Source organism: Phasianus colchicus, chromosome 1 (assembly GCF_987193195.1).
Source record: "Phasianus colchicus chromosome 1, bPhaCol1.hap1.1, whole genome shotgun sequence".
NCBI classification, from domain to species: domain Eukaryota; kingdom Metazoa; phylum Chordata; class Aves; order Galliformes; family Phasianidae; genus Phasianus; species Phasianus colchicus.
This window is the reverse complement of record NC_143436.1, coordinates 98,187,747-98,212,219: the sequence shown is the minus strand read 5'-3', so window position 1 is coordinate 98,212,219 and position 24,473 is coordinate 98,187,747. Positions and strand designations below refer to the sequence as shown.

At 36.6% G+C, this 24,473-nt stretch overlaps 1 protein-coding gene across 2 annotated transcripts in view; it reads right to left on the bottom strand.

Moving 5' to 3' along the window:
* The window catches only part of ROBO1 (roundabout guidance receptor 1), a 507,540-nt gene that overhangs the window by 377,489 nt on the left and 105,578 nt on the right, over window positions 1-24,473 (bottom strand). The window contains exon 1 of one of the 2 annotated variants that reach the window (XM_090121063.1): window positions 21,270-21,350. The exons of the other annotated variant lie outside the window; for it this stretch is intronic. Coding sequence (XP_089977189.1) covers window positions 21,270-21,318 — 49 coding nt within the window. The 5' untranslated portion in view covers window positions 21,319-21,350. Of the gene's footprint in view, window positions 1-21,269; window positions 21,351-24,473 lie in introns of those variants that run through there. 2 annotated transcript variants of the gene reach the window in all.

The following is a 24,473-nucleotide window of genomic DNA, read 5'->3' as shown; positions in this document are numbered from 1 at the left end:
AGAAAGGAAAACAGAAATATTTGTCACTGGAAATAATTTAATTAAAATAAAAATTATCCAGAAAGTATTCCATCCAGGTTTTAGTTTTCTTAATAACTGTATGGTAAACGGTCATTTCGCTGTTATTTCATAGCTGTTTCTGAAAACGTTTAGTCTTAGATGAGCATGCACTCACATATGTAATCCATGTTTGGTGATAAACTGGGTAAAAAAAGTGACACTAAACAAAGAAAAAAAAAAAAAATCTCATGAGCACTGACTGAATATTAACTGGCTTTATACTGATTGACACAGATGCCTAAGAAGTCTCCCTAGGTCTTGCCCAAGCTCTTCTCATCAGCTTGAAACTTGAATGTAATTATGTTTGATGAAACTCAGGCTAAGTGTGTCTCAGGGTCCTGGCCCCCCAGTCACCCAAAGTAAAGTCCTAGACAAAACTTTCCCTGATTTTCTCACAGCCTCCAGCCATTGGTACCTTTCTCAAGGAAACCAAAAGGTCAGAGAGAAGGTGGTGTGTGGAGCTAGTGTGGGGGACTAAATGTAACATTACAGACGTAGCTTTGAGAGTGCTTCCATCTTTAATCAAGATTTCAGTTAAGATTATCAAGTGAATTCAAAAGAATCTAGAGAAGGATATGAAGGAATGCAGACTGTGATAACAGAAAGTTTTACAAAATCAGAAGAAAATAAAATAGTATCAAGCCCTTTGCATCGCAAATCAGATGATCATTCTATACTGATGATTTGAATGACTACTCTGAATACGGATTACCCGTTTCACAAATCTGAATGAATGACATGACTCCAGTTCCACAATCTGCACAATCATAAAGATTCTTACAACCAGAAAAAAAAAAAAAAAAAAAGGCAATTCAGAAGAAAAAAATTCCATGAAGATTTTTCTGACAGCAGAGTATCAAAGAAAATTTTGTTGAATTTAATTTAATGACCCCTCATTTATCATATCCAGTGAGTGAGTCAGTTAATGACCATATTGATTCTCTATTGTGTTCATTTTGATACACAGCCATGCTGAATGTAACCATAAGATATTAATTTCAGAGGACAATGTTTTGATGATAAATACTCAAAGGTGCAGTTAAGAATGATCATTATACAGTAGATTTCTTGTACTGAAGTTGTAGGGCATATCTATTTAATTGCAGAGGGAAATAATGCATAATATGCATGCGGTGAAACCTATAAGTAGTGTATTACTAATAATGAGAACAGACATCAACAGCATTAGAATCGTAATTGAACTAGAATTGTAGAATGGTTTAAGTTGGAAAGAACCCTTTAAGATCATCTAGTTCCAACAGTCAGTTGAAGATCACATTCACAAAAAGTACTACTTTTACAATAAATTCAAGAGTACTTGTTGCTTGAAAACCTTTGATTATTCAGAGACTAATGATGAAATTGTATCTGAGATCATGGTTACTCCAGCCTACCAGTATCTGAAGACAAGAGGGAAAAGACATACTATTCCTATGCATATCTGATTTTAAAGGCATCTTATGGAGTTCATTGTTTTCCACTTTCACTGAATTGTAAAAAGCACAGCACATGACTTACACCCTAATGTCTTTCTGTTTTGAAGAAATGAGAGAAATGGAAATGATCTGTCTTCCAGAGAGGATGCTTCGCTCGTTGTGCAATTGACTTCAATCTGTCAAGAGAGGCATAATGCAGACTGTATGCAACTAAAACACAGTACAACGTATCTAATACTACATATCAACACAGTATGTCTTTTTAAAAATCCTGAAAACACCATTATTTTAGTTCTTTCTTAAATTTTATTTCCCTTTCACAATATGTAGCAAGTATTCTACCTTGTTTATTCGGTTTTGGATTTCCAAGTAAACAGCACACCTGATGATGAACCCTTGATTTCTAGAGCAATTCAAGCAGTTATTATTCTATTATTCACACTTTGAAAGTGTGATCTTTGCAAGGATATTTTCAGTCTCTTTTCCACCTCTTTCTACAGAGCAAACTTTTCCTCAATCAAGCCTCAAACCTTCTGGCCTTTTTCACGTTTCACAATAGTTGATGCAAAAAAAGTAAAATGGTAGGCACATCTTTGTGAAAACTGCATTCACACTGGCTTCCATTAGATGCTGAAAGGTCTTAATACAAGGAGAAGGTGCAAAGTGATGGCTCAGTGTATCTTATGATTGCTTTAATACCTTTGGAGAAAAGAAAAAGAGAAGGAGAGAGAAGGGGAGAGAAAAAGGGAGCACATTTGGTTTAGTCTGTGGCTCCTTTTAAGGAAATAGTTGATTTCTTTTGTATTTTTATTACTTGAAAAACTGAAAACAGATATCAGAGGAAAACAGAACCAGACCTTCCACTGCAAAGACACTTAGTAAAATCCGTCTGGTTCCCTGTCTAGTGCTGAACCACAGGGAAAACCTGGGCTTGGGACGAGGCCCTGATGACTGCAGCTGGGCTGCGAGCCCTGTGGAGGTCAGGGAGGTGCGGCAGTGCCTCAGGGACAGCTCAGCAGGGCCCCAGAGCTCAGCTCCAGCTGCTGCTGCTGTGAGGGAGGAGATGAAATCATAGCAGGGAGGAGGGAAACCCAGGATGTCTAAAGGGATGGAAACGCCACAGCTTTGCTTTCATCCCTTCCATATTCTCAGAAATCACTCTGGGGAGACGAAAGGCATCACTTGAAAGCCTGATTCTTCTGTCTTTATGCTTTGCAGGCATCCACAGAGAATAGAAATAAAATGATAATGACCAAGTATTTAAAACAGTACAATCTGCTGCCTGAGTCCCAGTGAAGTAAGCACAACCAAATACACTTTCCTTTAACTTTGTCACCAGTTATCTTAGCCAACAGCATCAAATAGTAAGCAGTTACAAGACAGCTCTCCCACCCCTGAAAAAGACTCCTGTGCAGTCAAGAGGACACAGACTTGAAAACTGGGAAACTGTGGAAGTGAAGGGGCATTGCAGTTTCCCCAGCCATGTTTTAGTCATTATTTTCATGACAATGCCAAAGTATTCTTCCAGTGCACTGAGCAGATGATGCTCAATCAATAAGCAACCATGAAATATTTGATCTCTCTTTATTGTTCATACAGATTCCAAGCACTACTCTAATGATAATTTCATTTCATTAAGTGACCTGGCCTTATATCAATTGAAATACAAATGCTGATCAGGAATTGGAATTCTTCAAAACCAACAAACTTGCAGATGCTGCTACAATTTCTCCAGAGCCCTGTGAGCTGATCTGGCAATATTATCATCCCTCTTTTAAAAACTGAGATCTGAAACACCACTGTGGTTCAAGACAGGTTCTCTGAAAAATGCTACTTTCTTCAGCATTCACCACTGAGGCTTCCAGCTCCATGGTAAAAGCCTTTAAGTCTGTAGCTAGTACAACAGGGAGAAGGGAACATCAGGGATGTTTGAAATCATTGATGATCTCTGTGTTTTGGAGCTATTAGTCTGCTGTCCAATAGCACAAGGCATACTAGTTTTCTAGCATTAGCCAAACTGGCCCAAGAAACCAGGCAAGGAATCTCTGCCCCAAATGGGGACACCTTCTATCTTCATGAACGTCATTAGGCCAATTAATAATTAGTTGATTAATTTACAGAGGAGCATTTTCAATTACTAAATATGACATTCTTTATTCACTTCCACCGGATGTGCTTAAATGATGTAATGGTTAATCTATAAAATACTGAATAAGACCCATATTTAATGTCTACTTTTGCAAAATGCATTCAAATGATGTTATATATGACCCAAAAAGCCTGGATTTATGTATGCACAGCTAATAATAAATAAAATACAAACTTTGACTGTTTTCCTCTGTCTTTCTTGGTCCGTCTCTCAACAAAGCAAAAATGCCAGACCTATTGCCAAGTATGTACCTATAAGATAATTGATTGCTGAGGCAAATTTTTTATGTGCTGCAGAAAACAAGGCCACGTTGATAAAGGTTGATATTAGATAAGGGAATGGTTTATGACTGATTTTTGAAGGGAAGGAAAATAAAGGATACCTTACTCTAGAGAATGTTTTGGCTCTTTGAACTAGGATAGAATACAAAAAGAAATTCTTTAGGAGAGAGAGACATTTTGAAAGAAAGTTTGCTCACCTGGAAACCATCTCAGCTACTAACTTTTGAATTTAAATATCTTAATCTGTTATGTTCTTGCTGAAATAAAAAGCTCTTATATCATAAAATATACATGCCCATATAGGACTGAAATGTCTACTGTATTTGTTATTACTATAAACTACAGTATCAAAAATATTTCTGTAATAATCTCTTAAGGCCTCTTAACAAGTTACAAGGGGCATAAATTTGTCTAAGATATTCCTTAACCACTTAAACTTCTTAACCACTGAAAGTTTAACAATTGTGTAAGTACAACTCTTGTCGTACTAATCTTGTACTTTGAAGGGAACACTGTATTTGCACTGCAATTACATCTTCAGAAACATCGACTGCTGCACCTTGTTGAAGAAATACTTTTGTTAAGTCTAATTTCACCTCTGCTCATGACTGTAAGCACTTTGATGAGTGTGTATAAGTATTCAGTGTTTTATAAAATAGTAGTTTATTGCTCATAACACGATTTGTGTTTTAGGGACAATGAGAAGGGTTTTCTTCTACATGGGGAAATACTGATACCAATATATTGCGTGTTAAAATGCGAGCCTCTTAAACGATAATAAATTTCATCTTACAAACTCAACTTAGCATGAGATTCCAAACTACAAAATCTAACTATGTCTACCAGATACAAGCATTACGGGATTAGTTTTTAAAAGACTAGTTTATTGTCATTACTATAAACTGGTGTTAAAACTGCTGTTGGTATTCCCATGGTACTACAGAATCTCCCAGAAGCATTCAAACATGACAGTTTGCAATACCACTCAGTGCAGTACAAGTGAGAAAGACTTTCTTTCTTCCCCCAGTCTCACTAAAAGCAATCCATTTAAAAAATTTAATTAGTAGCTCCCACAACTCCTGGTTCAGGTTCTGCTAATTTGTACTAAGAAATGAAATTCAAACTGAGTTTGTTGTTGTTGTTGCTTTTAATTCTCTTATTACAAAGAAACACCCCTTATAACCAAGCAAATTTCTGAGATTATATCTGGTGAAGAAGACACAATCACTTGCTATTTAATAGTATAAGGAATGAGTGACCTTTAAAATATATTGAAAAGTATAATTTGGAAAAAGTAAATGGTGATGTGGTTTAAATATTTTGCTTTGTGAAAGCTGGGAAAGAGGCAGTACACCCAGCTTATTTTCAAGAGAAAAAAAATCAGATTAAAAAAATCTTGGCATTTACAACTGCCATACGGAGTTTCCAAGAGCCACTGTATGAAAAAATTATCTCCCATTTTTCCTCAATATAATTATAATATATTGACCTTTTCTTTTCTTTTCTTTGTCTTCTACATCTGGGAGGAAGAGAGTTAAATTATTTTTGAGTTCAGAAGCTGAGAAAAATAATTAGCTTAAGAAAAACTCTAGCTATGATCTGAAATGGCTTTTCCAGGCATAAAACTGCACATTATTAAGGTGTTTTGGGACTTTCCATGGCTTAAGGCAAATGCTCTCCCCGGGCGAAGCTGAGGATCCATCCTTTCTCATGGTTTGAAGCTCCTGTTTCTAACCTTCATGGTTTGTTAGCCAGATGACCTTCAACCTTTGATCCTGGAAAGACTATTAGCAGTGACTCCAGGAGATTTGCTTCAATAGCTCGGCTGTAGGAGAACATTCCCAGATGTATTATAAGTGCAACTTATCACATCATTCTACAATTAATCAGTGGGATATCATGATACACTTAAAATGTGTACATATGTATGCATATATGCATATAATAAAAATTGACATTCTAGTAGAGATAAGCCAAGGTACATCCATATTACTGCTGTGACCTACTTTTATGTCTGTATTTTCCAATTACTCTGATCCAAAATAAGATTTACACAGCTACTTTGCTGCAAGAAAAATCTTAATTTTGTGACTGAGGAAAGATCTTTAAACAGTGCTGTGCAAATCAATGACACAAGTTACTACAGAAATCACCCGTGTGTTTCAGCAGCTTTTGTCAAACTGAGGCCAATTTGACAAAATTCCCAACTCTTCAGACTAAATACTAACATCTCAAAAGTTGGGACAAGTTTGGCTATAGCAATTTCCAACACTGCAATACCTGTTGTGTTTAGAGCATGACTGTAGCATCAATAATACATATTGCATGAAAGTATTCCAAAGCTTGGAGTTGTCTAGAAGAATTGTCACTGAGGAATAAAAATAATTCCTCCCTCTCCATCACTGTAATTTTCACTGGTTATATTTTTCCCTTCTACTTAAATTTCTCTGTTTTATTTCCAATTGCACTTCTCTTTAAAATTATTTAGGGGTAAGAGGCAAAAAGGAAGATTTCTATATTGAAAATGTATCACTATTTAAACTCGGCTGTGTTTGATCTGGTTGTATAATGATGGTGTACCTGCAATAGAAACATATCTAACTATGATATCCGTAAACAATCCTCAAGTCATCCCTTTTTCCATTTATAACATAACTGAAATGAAAGTGTATGCCTGAGAGGGGAAGAATTTGGATTACAATAATAGATGGTCCAAAGGAAATAACAAAATAATGTGTTAATGCAAGTAAGACAAAGTACCATTGTTTTACTGAATTCATGGAATTCAAAATATATATGGTTCATGCACAACACGATATGATTCAGAACAGCTGATATTTCTTTATAAAAGGTTAAGAAATGACTTACTTTAGTGACAACTACAATTTAGAATGGCTTCACTGACTTAACCATAACATGAACCAAAAGCCTCATCTTGCCAAGCCTTTTGTGCTTTCTATTATGTGCTGTGAGAAGTCCAATTGACCTCATGGCTTATAAGGTTAAGCAGGCAACCATGTCTTCTCTTAACAGTTTAGTTGAACTTGTGGTCTAGCAAACCAAAGAAAGAACTGTCAAGCCTGAAATTGAGAATTTTTGTTCAGAGGGCAATTATATTGACTGAAAGGAAGAGAAGGATGGAGAACAAGAGTAGAGTCGGGAGGACAGAAGAGGGAAAAGAAAAGTTTTGTTGAGAAAAAAGCGGTAGCTGCTGACTCATAGAAACACTTCTCAGTGAAGTTCATGAGGATATTCAGCATATGGATTCAGCATGCGTGACTGCTGAATTGTCATGGATTAAGACCCAGAGACACAATTAACATCCCTCCCAAGCTTTTAAATTCTAATGACTATCAAGCCTGAAAGTTTCTCTTTTTACCTTCAATGAAGTTTATGAGTTGCATAATATGCAATCAGAGACTCCAGACAGTTTCTGTGCCTGTTTTAGCTGAATTACATAATCAATCATGAGGAAATAGGAAAAAAAGCCCACAACATTTTCCAGACTATTTTCATAAATTTAAGTAATTAAAAAATAAATATTTAGTCTATATAGCATGAGTACTGGGGGAAAAACATAAACTCTAAATAAGAATAAAATCTGCTTTCACTCTTCTGCTTGTCTCATTCCACAGTTGATATTTTAAGACAGCAACAGGGGCAAAACCTCTCTCTGAATTTTTCCATTGCTGTTATTAATAGAGTTGCATCATTGACAACAGCGCAATTTTAAGTACCAAGATGACATATGCACTCCTTTGTGATGTGGTCTCCAGACATATGGTAGTACAATACAATTCATAAAATGCTTCTAGTGCAGCAAAACATTGAGCACATAGTTAATTTTATCTCTTAAACAGAGGTTAAGCATACATTTCATTTAAGCAAGTTTAAGTTATATCCATTTCAATAGGATTGAAGCATGTGATTATCAGCAGTTATATCTCTTTCATAAAAAGGATAAAAACTATATGAATGTAAGTTCTACATTTGAGTTTGTGGCATCTTTTAAGACAGACTTTGAAAGTGGTTTGTGAATGTGTTCATTTATTTGGTATATTCACTAATAGACTAGTGCCGGGGAGCCCTACAATATTACAGTGCATCTTTCTCATACTTTACAAAAAATAAAAATAAAAAAAATCAAAATACTTATTATATGTGAGATCTTTCCTGTACAATGATATGCCTACTTCCATAATTATTTGCTATTCTCTCTTTAGAGAAAAAAATGATATCTTTGAATCCTCCTAATTACAATAACAAATAAAAAGTCCTTTTCAGTAAAAAGAAAGCAAACTGGCACAGAATCATAATAAAGAAAAGCCAGCTGAGAAGCCTGCTACAAAACAATACTATGTATAATTGATGTTTAATTATACAGAATTAACAAATGGCAGCAGCACTGGTTGTATTACTTGACCAGGGCTCTTTGCCAAGTCAACAAGCTGGTTTTAATGTAGGAAGTAACCCATTCAGTTATCTGGCGCCTTTGAGCAAGGCCCTGACTGCTGTGCTCTCCATCTGTGTTGCCAAAAACATTTAGTAGAAGAAAGAAATTTGTCGATTTGCTAAAGCAAGATAAATTTCTGTCATTGATATGGGTGAATGCATCAATAAGATCATGAAAAAGTTTTCTAAACATTTTATTCATCTGGTGCCAAAGATTGAGCAGCACCATGAGAGCTCAAAATACTAATTAGTATGAATTTGCAGAGTTAATATGTTATACAATAGAATATAAAACATGTTTATTTGAATATATTATGTCCACTAACCCCTCCTCTCTCTATACACACACACTTGAAAATATTTAAAAACATGCTTAAATATTTATGTTCTCTGGAGCCCCGTTACACAATTTTCTCCTATGGTAAGCAATTAATTTGCATTTCAAAATGAACACAACTATGATGATACATATGAGAGTCTCCTGGAGAGCATCTGCTCAAGTACCTTGCTCTCAACTCACCAACACAGCAGAGCTGAGCACTGGCCTCACTGTGAGCTCTTGCTTCCCTCATGCTGCAGCCAGAGGCCTGGCTTCGCACACCTGTGACTAGATGTTCCGACACAGCAAAGACTGAAAGCAACTGGAAACAGCTTCCTGGATTAAATACAGAAAACCTCTGGGAAAGGAGAAAGCAACAAAAACTCCTGGAGATCCCAAAAGCATGTGGCAGTCTCTCCTTTGTCTTTCTGACCTTCACATTTATGCATAGGTGTCTTTGAGGATTGTCACCAGAACTGTGGCTGCCATACTGTCAAAAGAATGAGAACCTTCAATGAAAAGTATATTGATACATGCATTAAATCATATAGAGCTGTTTGCAGGAAGGCAGCAGACCTATTGAAAGCCATGAAACAATAAGCTAATCTTGTATTATGACAGAACTGGAAATAAAGATGGAAAGGAAACAGATGGGAAAGACACCGTCAACCGAACTTCTCCATAGATTTGTATAATATCGGCTTCACTCTAATAACTGGAGCTGAAATTGTTAAGATCCTGACTAGCTTTCGCTTAGCCCAGATCAGAGTTCAGATAAGAGCAAGACAGAGAGAGTCTAATCTGAATACCCAGGGAACTGCTCATTCAGCACTGTCTTTCTCATGAAGAGTCAGTGTCACAGGAGTCTGCTGGCAGATAAAGAGAAGCTAAGAGCAGAGAGACTCATCTTCTGCCTTCTGTGCTTTCCAGGATGACAGGGTGTGCTCAAATGAAGGATGCTGATCTGTGTGGCACACAGTTAGGCGAGGGCTGTTCAATTCAGTGCTTGTTTTAACCCGCACCTTCACCTGGCAGAGAACAGCAGCTTTCTCATTCCTTTATTGCTGTATTTTTTCAATGGCATTCAGCATCATAAAAACTGATTCTGAAATCCACATTATGTTGTGTTTGGAAATAGAAAGAAAAATAAAAATGCTCCTCTGTGTGTGCCTATATCAGTATGCAACTTTACAAAGTTGAACTATTTCCAGTGCAAACACAAGTAAATCTGTATGTCCCCATATATTCTATATTTTATAGTCCCAGTAAAACTTGATCAAAATCCACTTATACTTGTTGGTTGTGTGACTTAACCTTTAGGGTAGATTAATTAGATTAACAGACCACATACTGTAGATTCCAGTACTTCCTCAATGGCTATTAAATTACACAGAAGGAATTATGTTTTAGAGCCCTGCTTCCTTGAATCAAATTCCAGCCCTGTCACCTTTCTTTCATTTATCAGACTGCAAAGCTCTTGTTCCTTTTGTAATAAAAACTGAACCTCCTCTACATTCCATCTTTAGTGCTTGAAGTCATTCAAGATTACTGTGCTCAGGATCAGGTAACTACAGAGAATACAGTTCCTAATAGGTGTCCTACCTATTGGAATGGAAATATTCCATATAATTTATAAAGAGGTAGAGGAGTGTTTCATTTTTACCAACCTAGCTACAAACTGTTCCCCGCGCAGATCGTAGCAGGGGATGCAGAGTGGGTGCCAGAATGGTGCATAGGACCTGGGAGGCAGGAATGACAGGGAAGAAGCCAGTTCAGCTCTTGCTGTCCTGACCAATAATGCTAACACGCAGAATGCCTTTTGAATAAGGCACTTTGCTGGGCAAACAGGGCTCAAGAAATACCTCTGAAGCTTACCCAGAATGTTCACTTTTTCTTTCTCAAAATGTTGTTCAGACCAACAGGGAAGATTCTGTAAACTTACCCTGTATTCCCAAACGCCATGGAGCCAGAGCATGCCTACTGACACTAGAAGAATATCTAGTATTTCCCATGTATTAGAGAAACAGCATACACACAACATCATGCAACCAGAGAGATGAAGACAAGATTTGGGGCTTACTTTTGCTTGTATCTGCCTACAAATTGTCTTCCCAGGGTATCGCAAAAATGTCACAACTAAGAAATATGGATAAAGATGGCGAGTTTAAAAAAAAACTGAGGGGATCTGTGTTCAGATCATTTTTCTGAAAAGGCTGCACAGCTGGAAAGAAAATGATAAGGAAAGCTCTGCCCTCCTAACCTCATAAATGTTACAAAGGGACAGGACAGGATCTTAAACCTGTGACACACGGATGTGGCTACACACATATCATTTATTGCACACTTGCTGATGTCCGCTTTCCCACTAAAATCCCAGCATGCTAACTGCTGTCAAGATTGCCAGCAGCACACAAGGAAGAAAGGCTGGTGACAGTGTCTTTCTTTTACACTGTTAGGATGTCTAGGCTTGCTCTGAGCTGTGCCACTCATCCTGGCACTTAGCATACTGCTGTGCCCAGCCTCAGCCTCAAAAATACTCCAGGCATCATGAACAGCATTTGGAATTGTCCCATTAGGCTGCTGGAAAAGCTCATCAGCATCAAGACATCACAGTCTGCTCCTTTCTCTGCAACTCATTTCTGGTCCATCACAGTACATATTTCTCTGCTACATAACTAACTTTCTCACTGCCTTTAACAGCTGCTGAGGGTCCCTCTCTGCTCTCCATTTTGCTTTTAGTATTTTCTCACTAAACCCATCCCATCATATCCTCAAGCAGCTAAGGCAGTAGAGGGCTCATAATGACGGGCCAATTAGCTTTGAAGGCAGCAACTTATCCACAACTGTACTTCTCCAAAACTAGTAAACCCATATGGCTTAAGTAAATAGCAAAGTAATCTCAGAGAAAAGGGTCAATGAATAAATACAATAGAGTCCTCCACCTTTACTAAGAATGTGCTAAAAGCCATATGTTTATATATGCATTTTAGACCAAAATAAAACTCTTTTTAATCCTAGTAGGCAAAGTCTTTAAGCAGCACAAGATAAGGAAGATGTGGAACAAGGGGTGAGGTAACAAACCATGACAACCCACACTTGTGATCAGGTAGCAGAGCTCAGGATGTAGTCTAAGGCAATTAGGGGCAGGTGATTCTTGTCAAGAGAGACTTGAATCTTGAGACTATTGTGTTGGAGAGACTTCAACAGAGCCCAGACAGAAATCCAAAGATGCCTCAACTACTCAGAACTTCTCCAGAATCTAAAGTGTGCACCATGTTTAGCATAAATGACAACCTACAAAGATCTCTTACTGCAGTCATCCAGTAACCAAAGTATTTATATACTATTACCTTTTTTGCTTTGTACTTTTACATCCTGATGATGCTGACATCTTCCTGCTTTGCACAGCAGGAAGAGCGCATACTTTACACTATATGCATTTTCCATACTAATTTGGTTACCATTTACCTCTAAGGCTCCTTCCATAGTGAGGAGCTTCTCTGCAGTGACTCAGAGCACCTAAACTAGCTGGAAGAGTCGGTCTTCATTCATTATGTACTTGTCAGCAGAAGATAAGCAGCTAAAATTGCATGCCTAAAATAGGTGATCTGATACCACAACCGCTCATAACACAGAAAGAGTTCCACCCCTAAACACTAACAGCTCTAAATAAGAAAATAAGGAAAACAGACAGAAGCTTAGTTTGTTATATGCCACAAGTTAGTAGAGAGGGAAATAGTTACCAAGATTTCAAGGTCTGCTCTCTGTTCACTAGGCTTCATTTGCACAGTCAAAGACTTTCTTATGACCACATTTAGAAGTAAAGCAAAAAATCTTCCACTAAAAAAAATCTTGCCATAAACATTAAAAAAAAAAGTCCCTTTTCTTGAATTCTGAAAAAATAAAATTCTTTAATGGCTTCAGCTTCTCACTTAAGATAAAAATTTGCATTCTGAGCTCTATTTTTCCCTCGTGATTACCATACTGAATCTGGGGGGGGGGGGGGGAAGCACATGGTGAAAAATACATTCTTTGAATGAAGAAAGGAAAAATTCTTAGTGTCACAGATGGCTGTCAGGATGAAATGAAGCCTGTGTCTGCTGAGGGAATCAGACGTTACTGTGAAATCTGAATAGAAAGGAACATAGCAGAAGGCAACTTTTCAAAAGGAGCATAGCACCAACTGGCACTGTGAGGGTTAATTTACTGCCAGGAACTGCTGGGGTTTTCATTCTCAGTAGACAGACAATAGACAGATCCCAAAAGTACCCATCATAATCACAGATGCTGGGGATTAATGCTAAAATGAAAGCTTCATGAATATTAAAAATATCAAAACTGCTAATGATGTAGCAGAGTTTGGAATAACATCCAATCTGAAAATCTAAGAGTGTGCCACACAGACATAGTGAGACACTGTCCTTTTAAAACTGATTAAACCTACTCAATTTGTAACAGAAAGAGGCTTATGCATATTAGGAGCTGAATTGACTGCCAAACTTTACAAATTGCACAGGCTAATTACCATAATTAAGCCTTGGATTGAAGAAGAAAATTCCATTTATTTCAGAATGACTCAGTGGAACTTCAACAAAGAAGGCAAAGTACATCAGATGTTTTGGCCCTTTCTTTTTTCTTTTTTTCTTTTTTTTTTTGCCCCTCAGTGGTGTTTCAAAAGCAGTAGTGAAAAAAATAACCAGAACGACAGCATACAAATACATTTCCTTGAAAATCAGAAACAATATGTATCTTAAGGGTCTGATTTTGGGATCTGTAGTAAATACTCCTGCACAAAGCTGTGCAGTGGAAAAAGAAATCTTTTCAAACTGAAAGTCTTCACTAGGAGGTTAGCCAAATCCATATGTGTTTTATAACCTAAAGCCAAATGTAATTCCTGTAACTGCGCTTCATCAGCTTCCTGGAGATTACAGTGTTTGATCCACTGGACTCTTCTGCTGTTCCCAGTTTTTGCTGTATGCCCTCTTGCCAATCCAGAGAATTTATCTTATAGGATGAGACAGCAGCTACCGCATTTTAACATAACATTCCATGACTTAGAGCTGGTTCCAAAGACTTCAAATAATCTCACTGAGATTTAGATCTTGTCCTTCAGGAATGCTTAGTCACTAACTAGAAAAGTACAACTTTGAAAATTTAATTATGGGATATGGAAAAAAAATCTCTTAGTGTGCTTCCTTTCCTATTCCTGTTTAGGAAGAAAATATAATATGAAGTCTTTCTTACTCACGCCTTGGGTTTTAAGTCACATGTGTATATGAGATCATACAAGCATCCATAGGCATCATGGTTATGAGAACCGAGAGATACTGGGGAAGCGTTAACCCTCCCTTGTGTAATGTTACTGAATTTTCACCTATTAGTTATATCAATTCTGTTTGCATCCTAATCCCAGGATTAGGATGATGTCTACACATTTTCAGGCATCATTACTGGGTCCTTTGAATAAAATCCTGAAAGTCCTGAAAAATATATGGACAGACTTATTGTAGTATCATAGACTGGTTTGAGTTGGAAGGGACCTTTAAGATCACCTCGTTCCAACCCCCTTGAAAGGGACACCTCTTTCTAGACCAGGTTGCTCAAAGCCCCATCCAGCCTGGCCTTGAATGCTTCCAGGGTGGAGGCATTCACAGCTTCACTGGACAACCTGTTCCAGTGTCTCACCACCCTCACAGTAAGAACTTCTTCCTAGTATCCAGTCTAAATCTACCCTCTTCCAGTTTAAAGCCATTTCCCCTCATCCTGTCGCTACATGCCCTTATAAAATTTCTTTACAGAAAATGAAAAAGTTCAAAACCAAAGTCTGTATAAACAAGCAAACCAGATCAAAGCAAATTACTGTGACCTCCATTTCTTTCACTGTAGAATTCAGGCTCTTTGTAGTAGATCTACCATATGGGTATGTCATAAATACTTGTAAAAATCAATGTGAAAAAAAAGCATATATAAGAAAAAATAGGCAAAAATATAAAGATCTTCATGTTCAAATAAAAAGTTATTCATCTTTAATACTGGCAAAATTACGGGGCCACCAGAACAAAACTCTGGAAAGAAAAATTGGGAACAATTTTAACATGCTGATGGCTAGAAGTGAGGTATGGTAAACAAAAGAAAGAGAAGAATATCCTGATATTTGACTACAAGCACAGCTGCTTATAAGAAATACCCACATTTTTTTGTGGAGAACATCTTTATCAAAGATCACTAATGTTATAAGAGAACATATCCATACGGGAGAGTGTAAGAGAAGAAATCACCAGTTAATTCCAACCCAGAATTTGCATCCAGCAAGAATGATTCAAATTTTTAATTTGATATTACTCATTTATACAAATAATATGCATTTGTCTCTATGCAATGCCAATGTCATATACTTACTAAGATGCAAAAAGTAATGCTGCTGTTACTCCTTGAAGAATCTACAGAAAATGTTTTCAAAGATCTGACCAAAATCTTCCATCAATGCATATCATGCCTTTTCCTCTATGACACGATTGGTAATTCAATCAACTCCAAGAGAGCCATCAGCTGAAATTTCACACTATGCAAACTAACCATCCTGGCAGAAAACAAAAAAACAAAAAACAAAAAAACCCTGCATTCTGAATAATAAGAAGGTATTCACTTCATATACTCAAAATGAAGCTTATGTTACATTGTGAGGAGGCAAAAGAAAGAAATATGTATTATGGAGACCCTGTAGTCATGACAAATTAATTTATAGGAATGTAATCTGTAAGTGATTATGTGGAAGACATATACATTTGACCAGTTTCATCTGTTATTAATTTGTGTATGGAAACATATCTGCTTCTTTGTATAAACTGGAAACCCATCAGACATAGTAAGGGGAGAAGGCAATCCTGGACTTAAATTGTTTTCACTTTTTTTTATGCTTATCATTAAAAAAGGCAAACTCACAAATATATTCAGAAATATAAGGAAAATTAGATTCATTCTTTCTTTTTAACTTCATTTACACATCTTTTCTTTTTGTGAAACTATTCTGCAAAAATCTCTAATCTTCTGCAGCCATTAATAGATGAAACAGCAATAGAATAAGATGCACAATAAACTGTGCTAGTGCAATTGTGTCATACTCTCTGTGTATCAGCTGTTATCACAGACTCCAATTTCCACTTTTTCTTCACAATCTGGCACCCATTGGAAAGATCTTTGGACAGAAACCACATAGGCAGTATGTGGCAGGCAAGCCACTGTAATATCAAAACACTACTATTAAGTGTTCAAGTGTCATGACAGTCTTATTCACAGTGGAATAAAAGGCAAGTGCCTTCTAAAGACATCTAATATTTTGTTATTCCTGTGGTAAGACACTGGCTGACTGAACTCAAAATTGCCATTTACAGTTGAACGCCTTGAGCAAAAGAAGCCAGCACTTAGGATGTCCGTGCTTCATCTGATCTGATGTTTGATGGAGTATTTCTTGAGTACTAGCTAGAATAAATTTTATACAGACAACATACAACTCAATGGAACAACCTCTGTGCTTTTGCAGAAAATTTCAACTGGCTTTAAGGGTAAATAAAAGATGTTTTCATCCATAGTTCTGTAAACAAACTCTTAAAACACTTGTTACTGGATGTTTGCAAAATTTCCAGCAAATATATAAGTATTTTAATCAAGACATTAAGCATAGGACAAGCGTATTTTTTAGGTACCCATGCAATGTAGAGATGACCTACTCTTGGTAATCCCTATTATTTTTCTCTCAGATAAGAAAAGGAGAGATGAACTACAAATATTTGAGTTTGATTTTTTTTTGATTTTTTACTTCTTACTCTGTGTTCTCCTCTCCACAAATGTTCAGTTAATAATTCAACATTAAATATAGACTGTTTGGTTTTGGTTTCTTGTTCAAACAAATTAACAAAACTTAAACTTAAAATTCCTCTATCCCATCTAAAAGTTTGGAGAGGAGGCAGAGGAACAAAAAGCTACAGCCCTATAATTTATTATCAGCATGAAAGGAATATATTAAAAGTATTCAAAATTTGTATGAGAGCTGTGTATTATTAAGACTACAATACTAAAACAGCTTAATCCAATGACTGTTCTATATATGGCATTACTAGAAAGAAAAAAGTTACGAGTAATTGGGGTTTTTTGGAACTACAAAGTGAAAAAATGTGGAATCCTAAATCATTTATGTTCCATCAGCTTAACAAAATATTAAATATATTTAGAAATTGATTTATTATCTCCTTGAATACATTATTATTATTATCTTTAACATGTCTGTTAATTCTCAATTTTCTTACGTTTTCTTTATATATAATTCTCAATTTTCTTATGTTTTCTTTATATATATTCCCATTTTGTGACAGCAGTGGGCTAAAATCTTCAAGCCTTTCTTTGGATTTAGAAATACAGAAGCTGAAAACCGATTCCTGATACATGAGATGTCTAAAAGAACCTAAAGGTGCCTTTGATAAAAATTCCCATTCTCTAAGAAAAGCGCTGTAATCTTATCAGCTGACACTGATGAGGCTCCAAAAGTCTTCTGAGAACTAGACTACAGAACTGCATGCTTGGACATTAATCTGTCAACATAGTAGAGTACATACACAGGGATTTAAATATTTTCTTTTATTTTTAAAGTATTTCCAGATAGAGAATAGGATGGAAAAAAATGTATCCCGTTCAGCCAAACCACCTTGATCCTTTGGTCTGGAACTATATAGACATGGTCTGCAAGATGCCTATAATGACATTGAGAGGGAGAAATCTGGGACATACCACTAGGCTGATCTATATTTTGGAGGATAATATTTCTTTATAATGAAATATGGACTATAAATTAAGCAAATGTAATTTATTGTAAATCTTGCATTATGGACAAAATGGTGGCGGGACACAAATTCTCACAGAATTAAGGAATATACGACTTTCACCTGCAGGTTACTGGTTCAAATTCTGTCAGATGAAGAGTGAGAGAAAATCAGTGACAGTTTTGTGAACTACATGTGGCCAGTTAAGGAATCCAAGAACAGACCATGGTACAGTATAGTTCCTGCTGAGGAACAGCTTGTGGCTGTAGCACAAAAGAGCCAAATATGGACAACAACCCTTCTCTCTTAAAGACTCATATTATGAAAATATGAATTCAAAAGCACACACTAGACATTATTTGCATAGTAGATCCAAAAGGGTTTTTTTGCCTTTGAATGTTCTTTACATACAAAATCAATGTCACCATGCACCATATTCCGCAACTCTACAGGAAGTCCTCTGCAGAAATCTCCTTCTCTGTCTAGGGAAATACATCCACATCACAAAAATATGTGCTTTAATAAATGCTATTCTCCAATTATTATTCTTAAAAAAAAAAAAAAAAAGCAATAAACCAATAAACAACAACAAAAAAACACTTCAAAAAAACCTATATTGTTATTAGAAGACAAAATATTGTAATATCATTTTACAAATATAAGGATGATATAATTAAAGTTGGTTGGTTTTTTTTGTTTTTTGTTTTTGTTTTTTTTTTGTTCTGTTATTGCTGGGATTTTTAAATATTTAAAATCTTCAAGAAGCTAAGACTTTTTTAGGATTATTTAACAAAACTTGGGAAATGAATAAAGAAAAAGCAGGTAAATGCTGGTAGGCTTTCTGAGTTTCTTTTCTAAGAAGAGCTCATAATTACTTGGCAGGAGTTTTTCAATTCTGTATTAAAATTTTTCATTCTAAAAGTTCATTTGCAGTATACTTCAATGAGTGATTACTTACAAGTTATTTTAACTCCCAGGAACCCCAATATGCAACTTTTAGGTGCTAGTGTTGACAGAGCTGTAGGGAAAATGTCCAGGAAACAAATTTGCTGCTGCAGTAAATCACACCACATTCTAAATTTAATTTCCCACATGGGCCAGACTTTCTGAGAAAACAGAAAAGCCAACTCTACCACCTACACTGTAGATAACGTGAAGGATTCTGCTAATACCATCTGGCAGCATAGTTAAAAAATTAAATTATTTAAGTCATCAGAATGTAAATGACATATTTTTGGAAAAGATATAAGTAGTTCCCAAATTAAATAAAATTAATAAGTTAGAGGATAAAAAACAATCCAGAAAATACAGTGATCATTTATTCACACTGTATGTATTGCTGTCCTTTTCTTATTTTCACTTTAACTGCTTTCAGATTTTTATTTCAGAACCCCAGTCGTAGCTAATATAACATAGCCTTCCACAAACTTTACTTAACTTTCTGTGTATTTTTAAAAATATCAGACATCTACCCAGTGAAAACCCTTGGATTTTTACTTGCAGTTATTCAACTCATTTTTAATAGATCTACTTCTTCTAACTAAAGTATCTAGCAATTCAGCAATCTTTATTTTCTTATAGCTTGAAGACAAATCTACAAATAAATCACTGCTTTATTTTTTGGTCAGACACAACCGATTCTGCTGTAGTTGAGCTGCTTTTATTCATAAAACTTTCAGTAAGTTGAGGCTGAGGAATACTTGCAATGCATTCAAAAAATGAAAGATACCCTACATACTCATACCTCCACCCATCCCCCTGATACTTTTTTTTTTTTTTTTTTTGGGGGGGGGGGGTGAGGGGAGGGGCAAAAGAGCAAACATTTCTAATACCCTCTGAATTCAAAATGTGCATTCTTAGCAAAACATCTTGTCAAATCACCCCAAACTTTGGACATCTGTATCAATGGAAGCTGTCTCTCCAATACTGGACAATAATATTAAACACCTGCTTTTAGAGCCTACTGGATGACTATGGCAGCTTTTGACAGACAGGTCTGGAACTAAACCACCAAATTACAAACCAAGTTAATCTTGGGTGAGTTAGAAGAGATGGAAAGAGTTAAAAAGGATACAAATGTCTGCTTATATGTAAGCAAGTGATAAATCATGTAGCACAATGTTATTTCCTGGCATCTTTTTTATAATGTGGCTAGAGACTGATGAAATACAGGACCAGCCATAGTAAATCTGATAACTGGTTCTATCAAGCCCAGATTTCTGTCCGTGCTGGATGGAGGAAGACCATTTGTAATTCATTTATGGCTAGAATAATGAGTTAGCTTACTTTGTAAGGAGAAAAGAGTAAAACAAGTTATACAGAAACAAGATATACTCCTTGTCAGAGAGATGCACCAAACATTTCAGTAACTTCTGCTAACTCCAACAACTAGAGGAGTCCCAAACAATGCACTTGGAGTGGAAATCACTGCCACATGTTAAATGTATTTAGGATGTGATGCAGAAGGGCAAGATTAGTGCAAAAATTCCAAATATGTACAGAGAAAGAGATAACCCCTAAAGAATTCCAGCTCCACACAATAAAGGTGAAACTGCTCTGCTCAGGTTTCTCTGGACTGACTGTAGCCACATCTGTGTTGCTATTCCCATCACCAGTTTCACACGCAGCTGCACCAAAACCTAAATGAGAGGAGAATCAGAGGACCCATCTGTGTTTAGCATAATATTGCCGTGGGCACTGGAGTGGCAAACATGCAAATGAGCTGATTAATCAGGAGGTAATTATGCTTGGGTTACTCTTTCTGTTACAGGAATGCTTTGATAGCAAGATTAGGTAGTATACACTGGAGCAGTTCATAGGAGAGAATGTTCCAGCATCTTGGGAGACATTTTGGAAATCCTTTACAAGCCTATTTCCTGTAATATTTAAATGAATGTTGCATTTATGAGAATAGGTTTGTATGTCATTAACAAAGCAAATCTTGACAGTGAGAGGCAAGTCCATAAAATATTGATTTCCAAGATAAAATATCTACATGGCACTTTTCAACTGAAGTAATTCCCCAGCACAGAGTAAAACCTATTTACTAATTTCCTTAACTGATTCTTAGATCTTTCCATTTCTTAAGACTGTGCTTCTGCAAAACGGAGCAAGTGTCACTATGCAAGATGGACTGAGCATAATCACTGACTATGCAAAAAGTCATGGCTTTGAATTCAGGTGGGCTCAGGCAATAGGCAAAAGAATCTATAGTGGAAGAAGAAGTAAATTGTTAACCTGGAGTACAGGGATAAGGGAATGACAGATTTAGATCTTCAGCTTTGAGAGATTGGTTACTCTAGAGGATATTCAATGATAGGAATCAAGGAAAGCTATCCCACTATGAGATCAGTCTGGATTGCAGATTTTCTTACATTCTCAGCACCGCTTTGTAAGCAGAAGGAATTGCTGGAGCAGGGCACATTCTGCGATGGTACTGAATATAAGTATATTCACCACTGCATGTTCTTGTATTGCTCTCAGGTGTTCAGAATACAGCTGACATTTTAACATTCACTTCCACTGTTTAAGTCCCTTACAAGCTTACATGCACGCACATCCTACATCTGACTTCCACAGGAGGTGACTCCCAGGGTCAGCAGGAACAACACTCATGCCTGAGCTAATTAATGATAGAAGAACTTCAATGTTTAGCTGCACTGATAACCATAAATCTCTATGGACTCAATGCTATGCTATCTCTATCAGTTGGGGTTACTTTACCTGCTGAGAAAATTCAATACGCTCAAGTGAAAATACCTGTGGCTCTGTGCAGGACCTGCTCTGGCTGCTGCATCAGACAGGCCATAGGCACTGCACCGTGATGTCACCATGATGACACATAAGCACCATGGTGATGTTTGAGCCTCTCCCCCTGGAATCCCACAACACTTCTGTGGGATTTCATTTGCCAGCTGGCAGGGCAAAGGGCAGCTCCCTGCAGAACTGGCTGCAAGCACAAACCACAGTCAGACTGAGATAGTAGGCACTGAAAGGGAGCTGTCTGCAGTAGGAACTTCTGGTTTGGATCCAGAGGGTCCGGCTGTGTCCCCAGGCTCTCCTGATCTTCTGGGTCAGACTGCACAGAGCAGGAACAGCAGCACCCATTTATAGATTTATAACTTCGTACTTCATTGACAGATATTTCTGAAAATAGGATGTCTGAATAATATACCTTCTCTGTTGCCATGTCCTTTTCATTCATTCAGGTGAAATCTCAGATGACATTTTTATTTGTCTTAAAAAATAAGTAGAAACAATGGTTCTCTAACATCAGGTTAACAGTTTTCTATAACAGTGAAGCACTAGACACTTAGCCACAGAGAGTAAAAGATTGGATGATGTTTGCATGCCACAAGCACTGAGAATGCTCTTCCAAATGATGACTTCTGAGGGAAAGTAGAGACTAAAAGCAGCATTTTAATTACTAAGACTCAGAAAGAGAATGTCACCTTCGTAGGATGACTGCTCACAAGATATTGCTCTACAATGTCAGGCAATAATAACACTTGGCTTAATTTCTGGCTAACATTTAGCAAGGGTCTGAGAAACCAAGTGCTTTGGAGAGGCCTTCTCTGGAAAATCAGAGAAAACTGTTCAGAAGACCTGGAAAAATATCTGTCCTTTCTTGTTACAGAAAGGGTAGAATGGGTATAGATTTGACAACTGTCTTAAATTTTAAAATCTCATTTCATTAACATCCTAAATGTTATGCACTGTACCAAGAAGGCAGTGCAAGAAATAATTGAAGATAGTGTAAGGAAGCACTGTCACAGCCTGACTGCTGCCCTGGTTCCCTTCATAGAATCACAGAATTGCTCAGGTTGGAAAAGACCTTAAAGATCATCACGTCCAACCATAACCTAACCATACCATCCTAATGGTAACAACTCTCTGCTAAATCATGTTCCTGAGCATCACATCCAGATGGTTTTTAAACACATTCAGGGATGGTGTCTCAACCACCTCCTTGGGAAGCCTATTCCTTAACAACCCTGCTTGACAAAAAGCTGGTGACGTACTGGATTTTTGCACTCCAAATGAGCTCCCTTCTATTCAGAAACTCTTCAGCTGTTTCACCTAGATGTATAAGCATTAGCTTGTTTCATATAGCATGCTACATGAACTTGGGAGCTGATGTAACACTGAAATCTAGCGTCAAATACAGAGCCTCTTTGTTAGGGAAGAGGCTTCCCCTGCTCACAGCTGCTTTCCGGCACCTTCCTCTCTCTTGAAACAATACTAACATCTGTACTATACAACAGAAAAAGAAAAGTGACAAACAAAGCTAAAAACATTCCTTAGCCAAAGAAGCACTTGGGGCTGTCTATATTGTCAACTCTGACATGCTAATGTCATTGAACATTTTTACAATTCACTGCAATTCCCTAACAACCCAAACCAAATTGCAGAATAGCTTTATTAAAGAAGTCACGGAGTGCATGAAACAAAGGTCTAAGGCTAAGCTGACTAAATAAGTCAGCTGACTTATGTATGTAAAACAATACTAGACAACTGCTTTGATATTTCTGCTAAGTAGACCTGTCGAGATGTGTTAGAGAAACTCAAACAACTGTATTTTGTGGCATGATGAAAAACCAACAAACCTGAAGTTCCGGTGTACCATTACTTGGGCTTTTTTCCATTTCTTGCACAGTGAGATGGGTTACTGAATAGGCCAGTGATGTTGAGCCTAGACTTTTCTCTTACACTGAGTATCCGAAGTGGATCAAGTGCATCAAACACCAGGTTTTATTGAAATAAAACCTTCATCTCTTAACTTCTAAACCAGAAAAAATTTCATGTATAGAAAAGACAGAAAAGCAACGTAAAAAATAACTGACGATTCCCTTTACCCTCTTTGCCTTTGCGTATGTGCCTTAGACCTTTGTTTCATGCACTCTGTGACTTCTTTAGTAAAGCTATTCTGCCTGGCCTGCGGTGATCTCTGGGAACTTCTGTCTCCACAATTGGCTGTAATTGATTCGTTTTCCTGCTTATCCTTTTCCTGCTACTTATCATTTGGAAAATGTTCTTTTCATTCAAATAGTAACACCTTGTGAACAAAAGCAAGTAAGGTAATTATTGTTCATCAAGTTCCATCAACTGATGATGAAAGAAATATCATCAGTGAAAACCCTTGCATGATTTGAAATCTCAGCAGAGGTTTCACATCAGGGGTGTTAAAAAATAACCCCCAAAATACGATGAACTAAGGAATGAAAGATAGTTAAATTATTATATTAAGTAGTACTCCACAACTATGAATTTTGCCAGAAGTGTTACAGGTAACACACATTTGTATCATAATACCAGTAGCACACATTTTGTTTTGTATTATAAAATTTTGATACCGTTTTTGAGAACACAAGAATCCCATTGCATTAATAAATCTAAAAATGAGGTTACTGTCCCAGAGCTTTACATAGGCAAAGCCAGAATTTTTGTGTTGTTTTTTTTTCTTTTTTTTTAACACTAAGAAAAATCAGTAGGGCATATACAAAGATTTTACATAACACGTCTGACAAGATTCAGCAATTAATGAGTTCTTACTGTTTCCAAGTAGCAAGTTTGCCAAAAGGATAAAACTCAGCACAGTGGCAAGACATCCTAGAAAATACAAGGCTCATGGATTATCTTTCTTTTCATGGACCATGTATAAATTATGCTACTTTTAATATGCGAAGCATTAAATGTATCCTTTATTCAGACATAGCTGCAGATTAACTGTGAATCTAGTAATTCACTGCACATTCCATAGGTTTTCAAATCTCCTTAAAATAATAATGATGTGATTAAAATGACTATGAAATAACATAATTAAACCTTTTAGGTGATCTTTAGAAGCTTCACTAAAGTACTCTGCAGGCACTCAAGGCATGAGTATGTACCTGAAAAGCATATTAAAATGTACTATTTTAATATGCTTTTCAGGTACATACAATGTACTTTTCAGGTACATAA